At 60.8% G+C, this 12,748-nt stretch overlaps 2 protein-coding genes and 1 long non-coding RNA gene across 4 annotated transcripts; 1 reads left to right on the top strand and 2 right to left on the bottom strand.

The window, feature by feature from the left end:
• Nucleotides 1–491: 491 nt before the first annotated feature.
• LSM1 (LSM1 homolog, mRNA degradation associated) lies at nt 492–3,960 on the bottom strand. The gene is made up of 4 exons (XM_075736471.1): nt 3,815–3,960; nt 3,288–3,356; nt 2,258–2,373; nt 492–1,005 (listed from the first exon to the last, which is right to left on the bottom strand). Exons 1-4 carry the CDS (start codon nt 3,858–3,860, stop codon nt 835–837), a joined length of 402 nt encoding a protein of 133 aa, XP_075592586.1. The 5' UTR covers nt 3,861–3,960; the 3' UTR covers nt 492–834.
• BAG4 (BAG cochaperone 4) lies at nt 3,945–9,286 on the top strand. Of its 2 annotated transcripts, none has more exons than XM_075736468.1 (4): nt 3,945–4,172; nt 6,112–6,372; nt 6,721–6,960; nt 7,756–9,286. In XM_075736468.1, the coding sequence occupies exons 1-4, from the start codon at nt 4,092–4,094 to the stop codon at nt 8,242–8,244; spliced, it is 1,071 nt and encodes a 356-aa protein (XP_075592583.1). In that variant the 5' UTR covers nt 3,945–4,091; the 3' UTR covers nt 8,245–9,286. The 2 variants fall into 2 exon arrangements, with proteins under 2 accessions (XP_075592583.1, XP_075592584.1); XM_075736469.1 differs by lacking the exon at nt 3,945–4,172 and adding an exon at nt 4,908–5,775.
• Nucleotides 8,098–12,640, bottom strand: LOC142598286 (uncharacterized). The gene is made up of 3 exons (XR_012832565.1): nt 11,822–12,640; nt 8,524–9,833; nt 8,098–8,223 (listed from the first exon to the last, which is right to left on the bottom strand). It is a non-coding gene; the product is annotated as an uncharacterized LOC142598286 (long non-coding RNA).
• Nucleotides 12,641–12,748: the final 108 nt, after the last annotated feature.

Here is a 12,748-nt window from a genome sequence, read left to right as displayed (position 1 = left end):
GCTCCCAGAGCCTGGCAGCTGCCCAAAGCCAACCCAAGACCGACCGCTGCCACCGCCGCAGCGCAGGAAGGCTCCTGCCCGCCGCCGCCACCGAACGGCGTCGGGACAAGCTCGACACGAAGGACTCTCCTACCTGCCGCAGCCACGCCAGCTCCTCAAAAGCACCGAGGTGAGGAGATGCTGTCGGTGCAGCGGGGCCAGCAGCTCTTCGTCAGCAGGTAATTAGTGGGCTCAGGTGCTGGGGAGCAGCCGCAGCCTGGCTGGGGCTGGGGGAGCCGGCAGCCCTTCCCGGGGTGCGGAGGGTACCCAGGTCCTGCTCCCCGTGCCGGAGGGAGGGATCTCACCACATCCTTAAGCCCACCCCAGGCAGGGATGGGGTCCCTGGCAGGACTAAGGGTCCCGTCTCCCCCCTGCGCAGCAGCCGGTGGGGACAGGGTGGCTGTCCCGAGAGAGGGGAAAGCACCAGGTCCCGAACACAGGCAAAACCATCGTTGTTGAGATCACGGATTTATTTACACGTCAAGGAAAACTCTCGCCCAGAGTCACGTGAGGAGGAAAAAGCAAACAAACCCAAAGGACCAAGCGATTTGCCTCCTGAACATAAACGCTCGCGCTCCCCAGCGCTCCTGGCCGCCTCGAAGGGCGGCCGAAAACCTTCTCTCTCCTCCTTCTCCGCAAGGAGAAACTAAAGGCATGACATTTTTACAGTTACCTGCGTCACAGAAAAAACAACCTGAAAATAAAAACCGCTTTTCCGGAGATCTGCCCACGCACGGGCAGGTCACGGAGCACCCCTCGCTCTGCCGCGGAGGAAAGGTCCGAGGGGCAGCACATCTAGTACTCGTCCAGCGTGTCCGCCCGCGGGACGGAGAGACCCCGCTCCTTCAGCGCCTGCACTTTCAGCTTCTCCGACTCCTGCTTGGCCTGCTGCTCCACCCGCTGCTCCTCCAGGATCTCCTCGATGGAGACCTGCTGCAGAGGCGTGTCGCTCTCTTTCTCCAGGTCCTGCAAAGAAAAACAGCACGTTCAGCATCGCAAAGCAGCGGCCGCGGCAGAGATGGGCAGCTTTGCTCACGGGGTGCTCCGGGCACCGCTCTGCCCGCGGGGAAGCTCGGCGCTGGGCCGACGTTGCCTCTGCCGAGCGCATCTCGGCGCCGGTCTGGAGGGGCCAAAAGCCAGCGGGGACGGCAAAGGTCTGGGGTGGGCCGGCACCCGCGTCTCCACTGGGACGCTGACACACACCCCTCTCGTCTGCTTGGGCTTTGGTGACATCCGAGTGCTTCCTACAAGCGCCCAGCCAGGCTCTGTGCTCCCGGGGAGAGCGGGCATCGCCGCGCCACGGGCAGCACGCTCCATTGCTCTTGCCAAAGCTGTCGGAGCAGGACAGCCCCCGGGGCGAGCAGCCGAGCTGCGGCAGGGTCTGCCTCCCAAGCTCTGGGCTTACGAGCTCGAGGGCAACCCGGGGATTTGGCCCTGCGAATGCTCGGGTCCGCCCTGGGTCACGGATTTGCACATACAGGACGGACTCTCTCCCCGGACCGCAGTGACCTCGCGCCCACACGTCTTCCAGAAGTCCCGTGAAAAAGGCAGAGGCGATGCAGACCAGATGTGCTGGAGGCACCCCGATGGGTGGGGATGCGGGCAGGGACTCCCAGGACAGCCGGGGACCCCCAGGACAGTGGTGCACGGGAGGGGGCTTGGGGAGCAGCTGGGCTGAGCTCAGCACAAAGGGACGAAGTGAGGAAGAAGTGAGATGGCGCTCAACGACTCCGAGCCCATCCCGGATGGTGTCCCCTGGTGCTGAGCCAGCAGGGAGGGGACAGCCCCACAGGCAGCCGCTAACGACACCCTCCAGCGATGCCACGCACGGGGGAGGGGGGGGCCAGGGCTTCCCCGCATCTCCCTCCGCTCGCCAGCCCACGCGTCGCTCTTTACCCCTCACGTCGTCCCAGAGGGGCTGCAGCTGCGGGACGGCACCTCTGCCCCCCGCCCCCGGATACACTGATGGTTCAGCCTGAACCGGCCCCGGGGAGGGGGCTCCAACGTCAGCCCCCCCCGAGGGGCCAGCGGCCCCATTTCACAGCGGACAGACAGACAGACCGACACCTAGCACCGGTGTCCACCTCGGCAGCGCTGCTTGGAGTCACGTCACCACAAACGCCACCAGCTCGGCCCCAGACCGCGGCGGAAACGCTGCCCCAGGCTGGGAGCAGGCAGAGCGCAGGCAGAGCACAGGCAGGACGAGCCGCTTACTTACTATTTCCCCCAGCAGAACAACATTCTCGCCTCTCACGACAAAGATGCCTCGAGGGATGTCCCCATATTTCTTGCCCACGTGGATGCGCTCTACAGTCTGGTGCAACACCAAGTTTGCTGCAGTGATCAAGAGAGAGAGGAAATAATCCACATTTCGCCGTGTTTTCTAGCTATAAAAAGCATCTCATCCCCGCCAGGCAGCGACAGATCCCCGAAGGCACCGACCGTCTCCCCGGCCGAAATGCAGCGACTGCGGGCTCTGCCCTCCAGCTCCCGCAGGCAGGGCAGGCAGGGCAGCGAGCTCAGACAACCGGGGCTGAAGCCCACCCAAGCACCACATGCCGACGACGGAAAAGAAGAGAAGACGACTGGTCTGCAGGTTGGTGCTGCAGGTTCTGGGCAAGGACCAAGGCACTCGGTCCTGAGCACAACCATCACCCGCGCGTGTCTCGGACCATTTCTGCCCAAAAAGGGATTCCAGAGCATCAACGCTGGACGCAGGCGGGAGGGGGAAGCACCTGGTTCTGGGAGACGTCTCCGTGACGCATCAATTCTGGGGGGCGGGGGGGGGACGGGACACGCAGGTGGGGTTTAATCCACGACACAAACACTCTAAAAACGCGACCTGCAATCACGTCACTCTGCGCACAGATAAACTCATTTCTTTGAAAACTCGTGTTGGTTTTAGCCAAGGAAACGCGCCTCCTGCTCAGGACCGGCACGCGGCGGGGTCGGTACTACAGGCGGTGCAGCCGCTGCGCTCAGCGGGGACCGTGAAACGGGGGGGAACCCTCACCAAATCCCAACTCCCTCGTTACCGTTCAGCCGCTGCTCGGGAAGGGAGACGCTCCGGTAAAAAAACACGGCCCCGACGGGTGCGGGAGCATCGCCCGGCTCAGGTGAACGGGACCCACCGGGTTCTTCTCCTCCTCCTCCCGCCAGCCCCCCGCACACCGCTGGCCCTAGAGCCAGTCTAAAGCCCGGCCTAAGTCTTCACCATCACCCCCCCCCCCCCCCCGGTGCAGACGTACCGAACTGGTCGATGCTGCGCAGGTACCCGATGAGCGTCCGGCCGTCCCGCAGCAGGACCAGGTGCTTCTCTGCGGGAGGGGGGAGAGCGGGAGGGTCAGCCACGGTCACGCGTGGGTGTTAACGCCCCCCCCCCCCCCCCCACACACACACTCCCCCCCAACGTAGAGTAGGGGGAAACCAGTGATGAGCGGTTAACTGCCCCAGCAGCGCGAAGGGGAGCGGGGAAGCTTTCGGCAGCAGCCCCACGCAGGACCGGTACCCACGGGGTGGGGCGAGGGCAGCTCGCCCGCGGAAAGAGGGGGGGTCCCACCGCCCCACGGGGAGCAGCACCCGCAGAGAACGGGAGGTCCGGCCGCCCCACGGGTGTGTGTGTGTGTGGGGTCCCTGGGGAAGGATGGGAGTCCAACCCCCCCACGGGGGACAGCACCCACGGGGACCGGCCGCCCCACGGGGGACGACGCCCTCGGGGGAAGGGGGGGCCCCAGCCGCCCGCCGTGGGCAGGGCCCGGCCCCGCAGCGCACTCACTGTCGATGTCCTGGATGAGGCTGGCCGTGCCGGGCATGTAGTTCATGGTGCCGCCGCGCCGCCCCCAGCGGAAGCGCCGCCATGCGCCGGTGCCGCCGCCACCGCCCCGGAACCGCCCCGCCGCCGGGCGGGGCCCACCAGGGCTCTGCCCTTTTAAGCCGCGCCAGCCGTGCGCGCGGGACGGCCATCGATTGGTCGACGCCGGCGGAGCCTGGCCGCCGATTGGCTGCGGGGCGGGCGGCGGCCATTGGCGGCGGGACGGGGCGGGACGGCGGCCATGGAACCCCGCGACCGCGCCGCCGAGCCGGGCCCGCCGTGGCCCCCCGGGTCCCCCCGCCCGCCGGCGGCGGCGGCGCAGGTAACGGCGCGGGGGGCGCGGAATAAGGCGGCCTCCCCGCTCCCGGCCGTTGAGCCGAGCCACCGGGGCTGGAGCCCGCCGGGCCGGGGCAGCCACGGTCTCCGTCCCCTCGGCCTGCAGCGGGGCCGGGGCAGAGCCCCGCGGGGTGCGGGCACTTACCGGGCGGGCGCCGCCTCGTTGCGGGCTGCCCGCGGGGGCAGTGCAGGCAGTGCAGGCAGGGCGGGCAGCGCTGCGGCCCGTGTCCCTTCCCCCCGCTAACGGGCAGCCGAGTTTCCCTCCCCAGGACGTGACCGGCCGGTTCCGCCACCCGGGTGCGGCGGCAGGACGGGGCCCGGCAGCACCGGCCCGCTCTCCCTTGCCTGCTCCCCGAACGCGCCCGGCCCGACCCGCAGGGGCAGCGGCAACGGCAACGAGCCCTGGGGCCCGGCGGCTCTTTCATGTCACCCCGCACCTCCGGCCCGGGTAGATTTGTCCCGGCCCTTGGCTTCCAAACGGACCCGTGCGCGTTAACCACGGGCTCTTCCGTCCCGCTGGGATAAAGACGCGTAAAACGACAAACGCGGTGAAAGTTTTTTACCTTGGTATCCAGTCCAAGGTGACATTTCTAGGGCGCGTTATTTTAACGGAGAGATCGCCGGGGAAACGCCGCCGTCCTCGGGTCAGTTTGGTGCCGAGGTGACCGCGAGTGCCGGGCATCACCGGCCACGACGTGGCCCGATCTCCGCTGGCCGTGGCCCGGTCCCCGCTGGCTGTCCCGTCACCGGCAGGCAGAACCGCCTTCTCCCCGGTGTGAACGCGGGGGGCCCGAGGTCCCGACCCCCACCACGTCCCCCTCTTGCGCAGCATGGCACGCTGGAGACGCCAGCCCCAAGCGCGGCGGCGTTTTAGGGGCAGCGGAGAAGAGCCGGCGGAGGGGGGGGAAAAGCCTCGCCGGTCCCGCTGTGCCCCGCTCCCATGACTTGCTCTTCCCAGATCTCTAATTTGTTGGGTTTATTGCCCCAATAGTTTTTTTCCAGGGGCCGTTGCACAAATACTGCGCGAAGAGAAAGGCTTTACTCTTTCCAGAGAGGTTGTCCAGACGTAACTGTGGTTTGTTTTAATCCTGTGGGACGTGTAGGTTTGAGCCGGCTCTTTCATAAATCCCGGCACGCAGGTGAGACAATCTCTCCTCCGTGAAACGGCTTGCAGGCGAAAAACCGCTTTGCCCAAAGCTCCAGGGAGTCACCCCTGAGCTCCTGAAATCCTGACGCTTAACTGTCACCTCTGTGGTCAGATGGACGCTCGCGTTCAATGTACACTGATCACCGGAACGTATTCAGATAAATTCTCACAAGCGTTCTGGACGTACGGACCTTTCGTACGACAAGTTCTCAAACCCGACTGCAGCACGACCTGCGGCTCGGCGATCTGAACACCCTGTTCCTCGAGCCCCAGAACTGGCAGATCTCGTCCGTTTGCATCATTTCTGTTCGCGGACTGAAAAAGGAAACGAACTTTCCCGGAGTGTTTTTCATCTACCAGTCGGTGACTACATTGACGTGGTTGAACCTCCGGAGAGCTGCTTGCTGTGAGGAACTGTACGCGTATTTCTGAGCAAAGCAAGGTTTAGCTTAGTGTATCCCTTTGTTTCCCGCCCTCCGGACAGATCCGTCCCCCTGCGATGCCCCCGACACTGCCTGTCTCCCCGAGCGCGCTGCGAGGGCGGTGGGACCAAAGCGCGAGGCAGACAGGCGTTTATTGCCAGCGGCCAACAGAAAGCCACGTTAGCTCAGGAGAACCTAAAACTGGGGCAAATTAGCTTGGGGATGAAGGAACGCCCTGGTTAAACGCTGCAGGAAGGGCCAGTCCTCTTTCCCCAGGCTGCTGCTGGACCGGACCGAGCCCCTCTGCCCCGCATCCGTGCCCCATCACCTTTCCTCTGCTCTTTCCTCCTCCCCAGGCAATGGATTCTCCCTACGCAAACGGAGCCTACAGCCCCCCGTACCCTCCGGTTCCCGGCACTGCCCCGCACTACGCCGGCCTGCCGCACACGCGGGGGTACTACTGCTCCGGGCCCCCGCGGACCCCCTACCCTGCCGAATCCACAGGCATGTACCGGCCCCCGTCGCCCGTTCCCCCCTGGAGCTACGCCCCGCCGGACTGTCCCGCCGAAGGGTCTTCTCTCAGGAGGCAGCAGGTTCCCGGCTACTCCCCGCCGCAGGTAAGAGGCCGGGCACCGGCCACGGCAATTTCCAGCCCCGGTGTCGGTGTGGATGCTGGCTTGCACTTCCCGGGGCACGAGAAGTTGTTTTCTTGGGGCCGCAGCAGAGGGAAACCCCACAGTGCCTCCTCCGATGGATCTGTGGGTCCTGACAGCTGTCGTGCCTTGGGCAGCTCATCCCACCTGGTTTTATTCTTATAAAGACCGGTGGGTGCCCTGTTTGTCAGAGACTCCACGCTGGTGGGTTAGGAAAGCAGGAATCGGGCAGCAAGGCTGACGCCGTGGCTGCTCCCAGGGCTGTCTGGAGCGAGCGGTGCTTGGTAATATCTATTCCCCCTCTTCTTGCAGACCCCGGCAATGCCCATCCCACAGTATCCATACGGAGACAATCCAGGGGTCACGCCGCAGGGGCCTCCGCCGCAGCCCAGATTCCCGGAGGACACGTGGGCTCCCCCCACCGTCTATGGGGCGCAGCCGCGTTACGCGTGGCCCGCTGCTTCGGCACACGGGAACCCGTTTGTCTCCGATTCGCACCCATCCTGGACCGGCAGCGGGGCTCCGTCCCACCCTCCCGCGTGGGACTCAAAGGTACAGCCGATGCTTCTGCAGCGCGTACCCGTGCCGGGTCCTGACTGTGGACAGACCCCCTGGGTTATACGGCTTTCCTCAACACCGTCCCGTCCCCTGGGAATGCCCCTTTCCACGAGCACCGTTAGCGTAGGTAGAAACAAAGCAGCGGGGATCCAGAGTACTGCCAGCAAAATCTCCTGTTTGCATACTGGAGACCCAAATCCACGGTTTTTGGTCCCCAGCAGCGCTGCATGTGCCCTGCTCCGGGGGTGTGTGGGGTGGGGGCTGCTGTTATTTGGGAACAGTTTAAAAATCTGCTGCCTGCAGAGAAGTATCTTCTCTGGTGTATCCACGGGACCGTGCTGCAGTCTAGTTGCATCACCCCGTCCATGGGTAACGGGTGTTCGGGGACTCACGCTGTTTCTTTTAGACACGTGGCTCTTGCCGGGGATCTGCTCTTTAACGGCAGAGCGTGGGTCCCGTGTCCCTCTTTGGGACTTCTCGCAGAAACCAGCCCGCTTGGCAGGACGCGGGGTGCCAGCCTGTGGGGACGTGATGTGCTATGACGTCATGGTGTGTGATAGTTTAGCAAATGGTGCCCGGACCCCCGGTAGCGTCATGCCTAACCGGGTCTGTCCCGTCCTCCCAGGCGTGCGCTCCTCCGAGCAGCCGCAGCCTCCCCTGCCGCCCAGTTCCCTCGGCCCTGCCTGCCTTTTGAGTGCGAGACGAGAGATTAAACCCCCCTTTCCTTCAAGAGAAACGCGCTTAAAGGTTTGGTTTGGTTTTTTTTCTTTTTTTTTTTTCCTCCCGTAGGATACTGCTTACGACAAACCCGAGCAAAGCGCGAACCAACACCGCTACTACTCCGATGTCAACCACCAGCACAGCAGGACAGTGAATGACCACAGGCCAGCCACTCCGCTCAACGCCAAGCCGTCCCCCCCAAACCCCAAGGTGCAGTACAGCGCGCAGCCCCAAATGTACGACAGCGCGTCTCGGAACCGGGAGGGTGGCTTTAAACCTGGTGAGCACCCACCAACGAATTCTGTAGCCATCCAACCAGAGATTCAGAGAATCCTCCACGTAATGGGGGAGGCTGAACAGCTGGAGCAAGAGGTGGATGAATTTGTAGGGAAAAAGACAGACAAATCCTACCGGCTTCTGGAGGAGATGTTGACCAAGCTGCTGTTGGATCTGGATTCCATCGAGACCGGTGGCCAGGACAGTGTTCGGCAGGCCAGGAAAGAGTCTGTCCACAGAATTCAGGCCATACTGGAAAAACTGGAAAGAAAGGGGTTGTGAAAGCACATCAGCCACAACACACGGCCTGTTGTTGAGGTTCCAAAGAGTTTTAGTTCTGTTAAATCTCAGCTCTTTCTGCTACGCACTATTGACAATGGAATAGCAATAAGCCCCGAGTTAAAAAAACAAAACGAAACCAAACCACCAAAAAAACCAACCCAGAAGCCCAGCCCCAACAAACAACTTGGCAATGGACAAACTAAGAGAGATCTGAAGCAGGAAACCGAATTGTTTGCTTGTTCCAGGCTTTGGGAAAGCAGCACCACCCAAGGTACTTACGCTGCAGAGGTCTCCGTGGGGGTCTGCATCCTCTCTATCAGCAGGAAGAAAATCGCTGTACAAAGTTCCCCAAACCAGACCCGAGCTAAAGGTGCCTCCTGCAGCCACAGCAGTTCTTTAAACAGCCGGAACGCTTGCCAGACGTGGTCACGCCGGCACTGCGACGTGCAGCCGCAAACCAAGACTCTGGGCTTGTCGGTCACTGCCTGTATTTTCAGCTTCAGCTTCCTCGCCATAAAATCTTGTGTGTCGTCGTGGGGTTTTGTTTGGGTTTAGTGCACTCAAGTAGCTACACCGAAGTGCTGCAGAAAGGGACCACGCTGCCAGCCCATCAATGCAAGCAGATGTCACGTCGTGCTGTTCCTCCTCCGTCGCGAAGAGCCGGTGCCTGGTGTCCCCCATGGACACGGGAACGCAGCCGGGAAACCTCAGTTTGGCCACCGAAAAGGACGGGAACGAGCAGAGGAATGACGTCAGAGCAGAGGAACGACATCAGAGCAGAGCAACCCGAAATGGCAGGATGCTTGGAAACGCTTTCCAGGTCACTTGGGTAAAAATCCACTTTTTAATTGTCGCGTCCTTCCACACACTGCGAGTTTTGTATTCCCCTGCAAAGGCCGTACCCATGGCACTGTACAGCGCGGAGGGGAAGGGAACAGCTTGGCCCATGTTAACCTCCGGGTTACAACATGCGAAGCAAATCATTACTGTGTGTGATGAGATAATAAACCCTGACAACTTTTAAATGTTATTTTGTAATTAAGACGTCTCAAAGTCTCTTTTCTTTAAAAAGAAGTTGTGGGCAAGGTTGTGTAACGTAACCAAAATGCCAACCGGGCTGTCTCGGCAGCTGGGGGTAAGGGATGAGCGCAGCAAGTTACCAGCGAGCATCCTTGTTTGGGGGGTACCGTGGCCCCCGTCGCGTCCCAAGCGGTGCTGATGCTCCAGGAGCCGTGGCCGTAGGGCTGGTGGCCACGGTTTGGAAAGGGTCTTGGCATGCCCGTGGCTGGCCGTGCCCTGACTGTGCGCTCTGCGGGCTGCCGGCCGGCCGATGGCCTGAAGGCACCCGGCAGGTCCCACGTCATTCCCAGACGGGGCTGCGCGCACGGACTGGTCTTTGCAGCTCCTTGGATGTGTCTGTGATCACACGGGGCCGATGGAGCCAGGAAAGAACAAGCTGAACGTCGTGGCGGGGGTAAACGCGCAGTTGCTATTCCACTTCTGCTCTTGTCAGGCAGACAGCAGCCGGGCCGAGCTATCCATCCTTCGGATATGGCACGAAACCCGACTTCTGAGGGTCGGTGGCGATACTGGGAGATAGAGCAGATGACAATAAACAGCCTGAAGCCCTGTCTGTGTGCTGGATGCAGAACACGATGGCCCAGCCTCGGTGAATGCCACTTTTCTTTCTCTGATAAAGGCAGCAGTGTCAGCAGCGTCTCCGGGAATTAATCCGTGCTTTGGGTTCGTTTCCTTTTGTGGAAATACTCACAGTGGGGATGATTTCCACGCAGCCAGCCTCGCTATCTCTTTAAACCCAGGGGAACGAAGAGCAGCACTGTGGTGTCTCTACCCCTTGTGTTTTATCTTACCCTCGAAAGTCTTGTTAAATGCTGCCTCTAATGTCCTGAAATCTTTCCCAAGAGACTGGCTGCGGGTTCACTGAATTAGCTTGATAAAGTAATAACTTTATTTAGGTGTTGTTTTTTTTTTTTTGAAAGGGAATACAGGCAAGAAAAACCATCATCAACCACTCTGAGGAAATGCTTGGGGTGGGGGCAGAAAGCCGAGTCCTTGTGCTACAGGATTGCGCGCAGACTCAATTCCAGAGTCCTATTCTTCTGATCCTTTAGTATTTCCCGCAAGGATTGTCTACAAAAGGCTACGAAGGAGATGGAAAAGTAAAGAAGGAATGTAAGTACCCAAAGAGACCCCCCCGCTCCGCTCTCCGGCCACTTCAGGTTCAGCACCGAGTCCAGGCTGCGGTCTCATCGCGTTTGTGCTCTCTAGGGAGTTACCAAAGAGCTCGTTTCTTCTGTTACCACATTTGTTTTTGTGTTTGGTTGGCATGGCTGTTGAAATCAAGGTTTGGATTCCCTTTGTGCAGGATCTAGCCAAAGCCTGAAATCTGTTGTTGCAGGAGATGGTGTAAGCCGTGCTCCAGCCGCGAAGTGACGTCATTCAGCTTGTCACTCGGTGCGCGTTGGGCTTCTACAGCAGGGAGAGCTGCTACAGCTGCCCAGAGGCAGCCCTCCTTCGCACCCCTCCTAACAGCCGGGTTTGCCGAATCGACCCCTTTACAGAGCCCGTCCTTAACCCTGCCCCACGGCCCCGAGAGCGGCTACGGGGCCACAACGGCCACCAGCCCCAGGTGGGGCTCCCTCCCCCTGCGGATGGGCTTTCACAGCTCTTTGCTGCTGCTGTCGCTTGAGTAAGGCGGCAACAGACACACAGGGCACCGGTGCGTCAGCCCTGCTGCCTTTTTGAGGCTGCGGTGTTAGCAGCAGAAGCGCTGCAGCAAGTCACCGCTTCCAGGTAGGCGAAAAGAAGCAGCCACCAGCCAGCTTCAGTTCGTCTGGAATCCGCGGCACTGCCTGAAACTTTATTTTCTGTATTTGTTTCGGCAGCAGAATTGCATCAGGAACAAAACTGTATTGTTTATTGCATCCTGTTTGCTCTAATACTCATTTCCCCCCCCTGTCCGTTGCCAGGGAAAGGAGGTAAAGTAGGTTCTAGCTGTGCAAAGAGTGCGGAGCAACCCTGATACCTTGCAAATTCAGTAGCACTGCAATGCAGTCAGCTAGGAGGGGAGAAAACAGCGTACGCTCGGCTGCTGTGTCACCAGTGCTCTGTGGACTGGGACAAAGGTTTCCTGCTGCGGAGACGTAGGAATGAAACATTTATCTGTTCATAAGAAAAAACTGAAAGTATGTATGTGGCAAACGAGCCGGACAAAATCTGGGAGGGAGGAGGGAGGTGGGCTGCTTCTCTGGTGCTGAACCTGTCGAGGTAACGTATTTATTAATATCCTTTACAATAGTTCCTCTTCCGGAGCGTGAGTCCCCGCATGCGGGAAGGCCCTGGCAGAGGGTTATGTGAACCTCTGGTTAAAAGCACATGAAAAAACATTAAAAAAAAACCGGGCTGAAATGGCACGTCATCGTTTCAGCGGGGCCAGTTATTTGAACAGCTCTGCGAGAAGACGTGGCCCCGCGTATGACGTTTCTGCATCCCTCGGGCAGGTTTTATGTGTTTCCCCCAAAGCTGAGCCGAACTGAGAGCAGGGATCGGGGCGTACCTTCCACACCGCAGCCCGCAGAAAGCTCCCGCCGGCATAACCGCATCCTCCCCGCCGCGTCCTCCCCGACTTCTGTCTCCTTCAAAGCAGGACCAAAGTGGGTCAACGGCTCGGACGGCGATCTGAAAGGAGAAACGCGCTGCGGCAGAGGCGCGGGCAGGAGCTGTGTCAGCACCGAGCTGGCGGGGGCCCCGCGCAGGCAAGGCTGCACGGACAAGGTTTTGCAGCCATTTGCTCTACGGATGCAAAACTGAGGATTTTAGCACTTCTGGCCGTTTAATCTTCCTCGCCAGTAACTGCCGCGGTGGAGGTGAGCACTGGGATGACAGTTCCTGGCAGCTGGTTTATCTTACGGCATCCACCCACATCACAAACCCCCAAATTAGAAAGCGCGTCTCTATTTATCACGAGGCTCGTCTCTACAGAAACCAAACTCTTGTTCCGGGGTTGCCCGTCGCTTCTACGAGCATCAGAAGAGAGTTTCTCAATCTCCACTAAGGCAAAAGGGACACGAAACGACCGAACGACAAACATTAAATCAGCGTCTCGTGGTTTCTGCTGCAGAGCGCCCTATGCTCAAGTGTTTGTCCACGCCGCGCATGGGAGGCAACCGGCACGAAGGCGCGTGCTTCCCGGCGATGCTGTGCCGGCACCGCGCACCCCTGCCCGCCCGCATCCGGCTTAGGGACAATGACCAGCCTAAAGTCAAGACTTAGGCTGGGGAGTCCTAATTAATGTGGGCATCGCTGCCAGCTGCGGGGGCTGCGCAACCCTCCGGAGAGCTGCAGGCAGGGCAAGGGCAGGGCTGCGGGCAGGGGTTGCAGGTGGGGGCTGCAGGCAGGACTGCGGGCAGGGGGCTGCAGGCGGGACTGCAGGCAGGGGTTGCAGGTAGGGGTTGCGGGCAGGACTGCGGGCAGGGGGCTGCAG

Source organism: Balearica regulorum, chromosome 27 (genome assembly GCF_011004875.1).
Source record: "Balearica regulorum gibbericeps isolate bBalReg1 chromosome 27, bBalReg1.pri, whole genome shotgun sequence".
Classification (NCBI taxonomy): Eukaryota; Metazoa; Chordata; class Aves; order Gruiformes; family Gruidae; genus Balearica; species Balearica regulorum.
The sequence above is the reverse complement of the archived record's forward strand: the minus strand, read 5'-3'. Positions and strand labels throughout refer to the sequence as shown.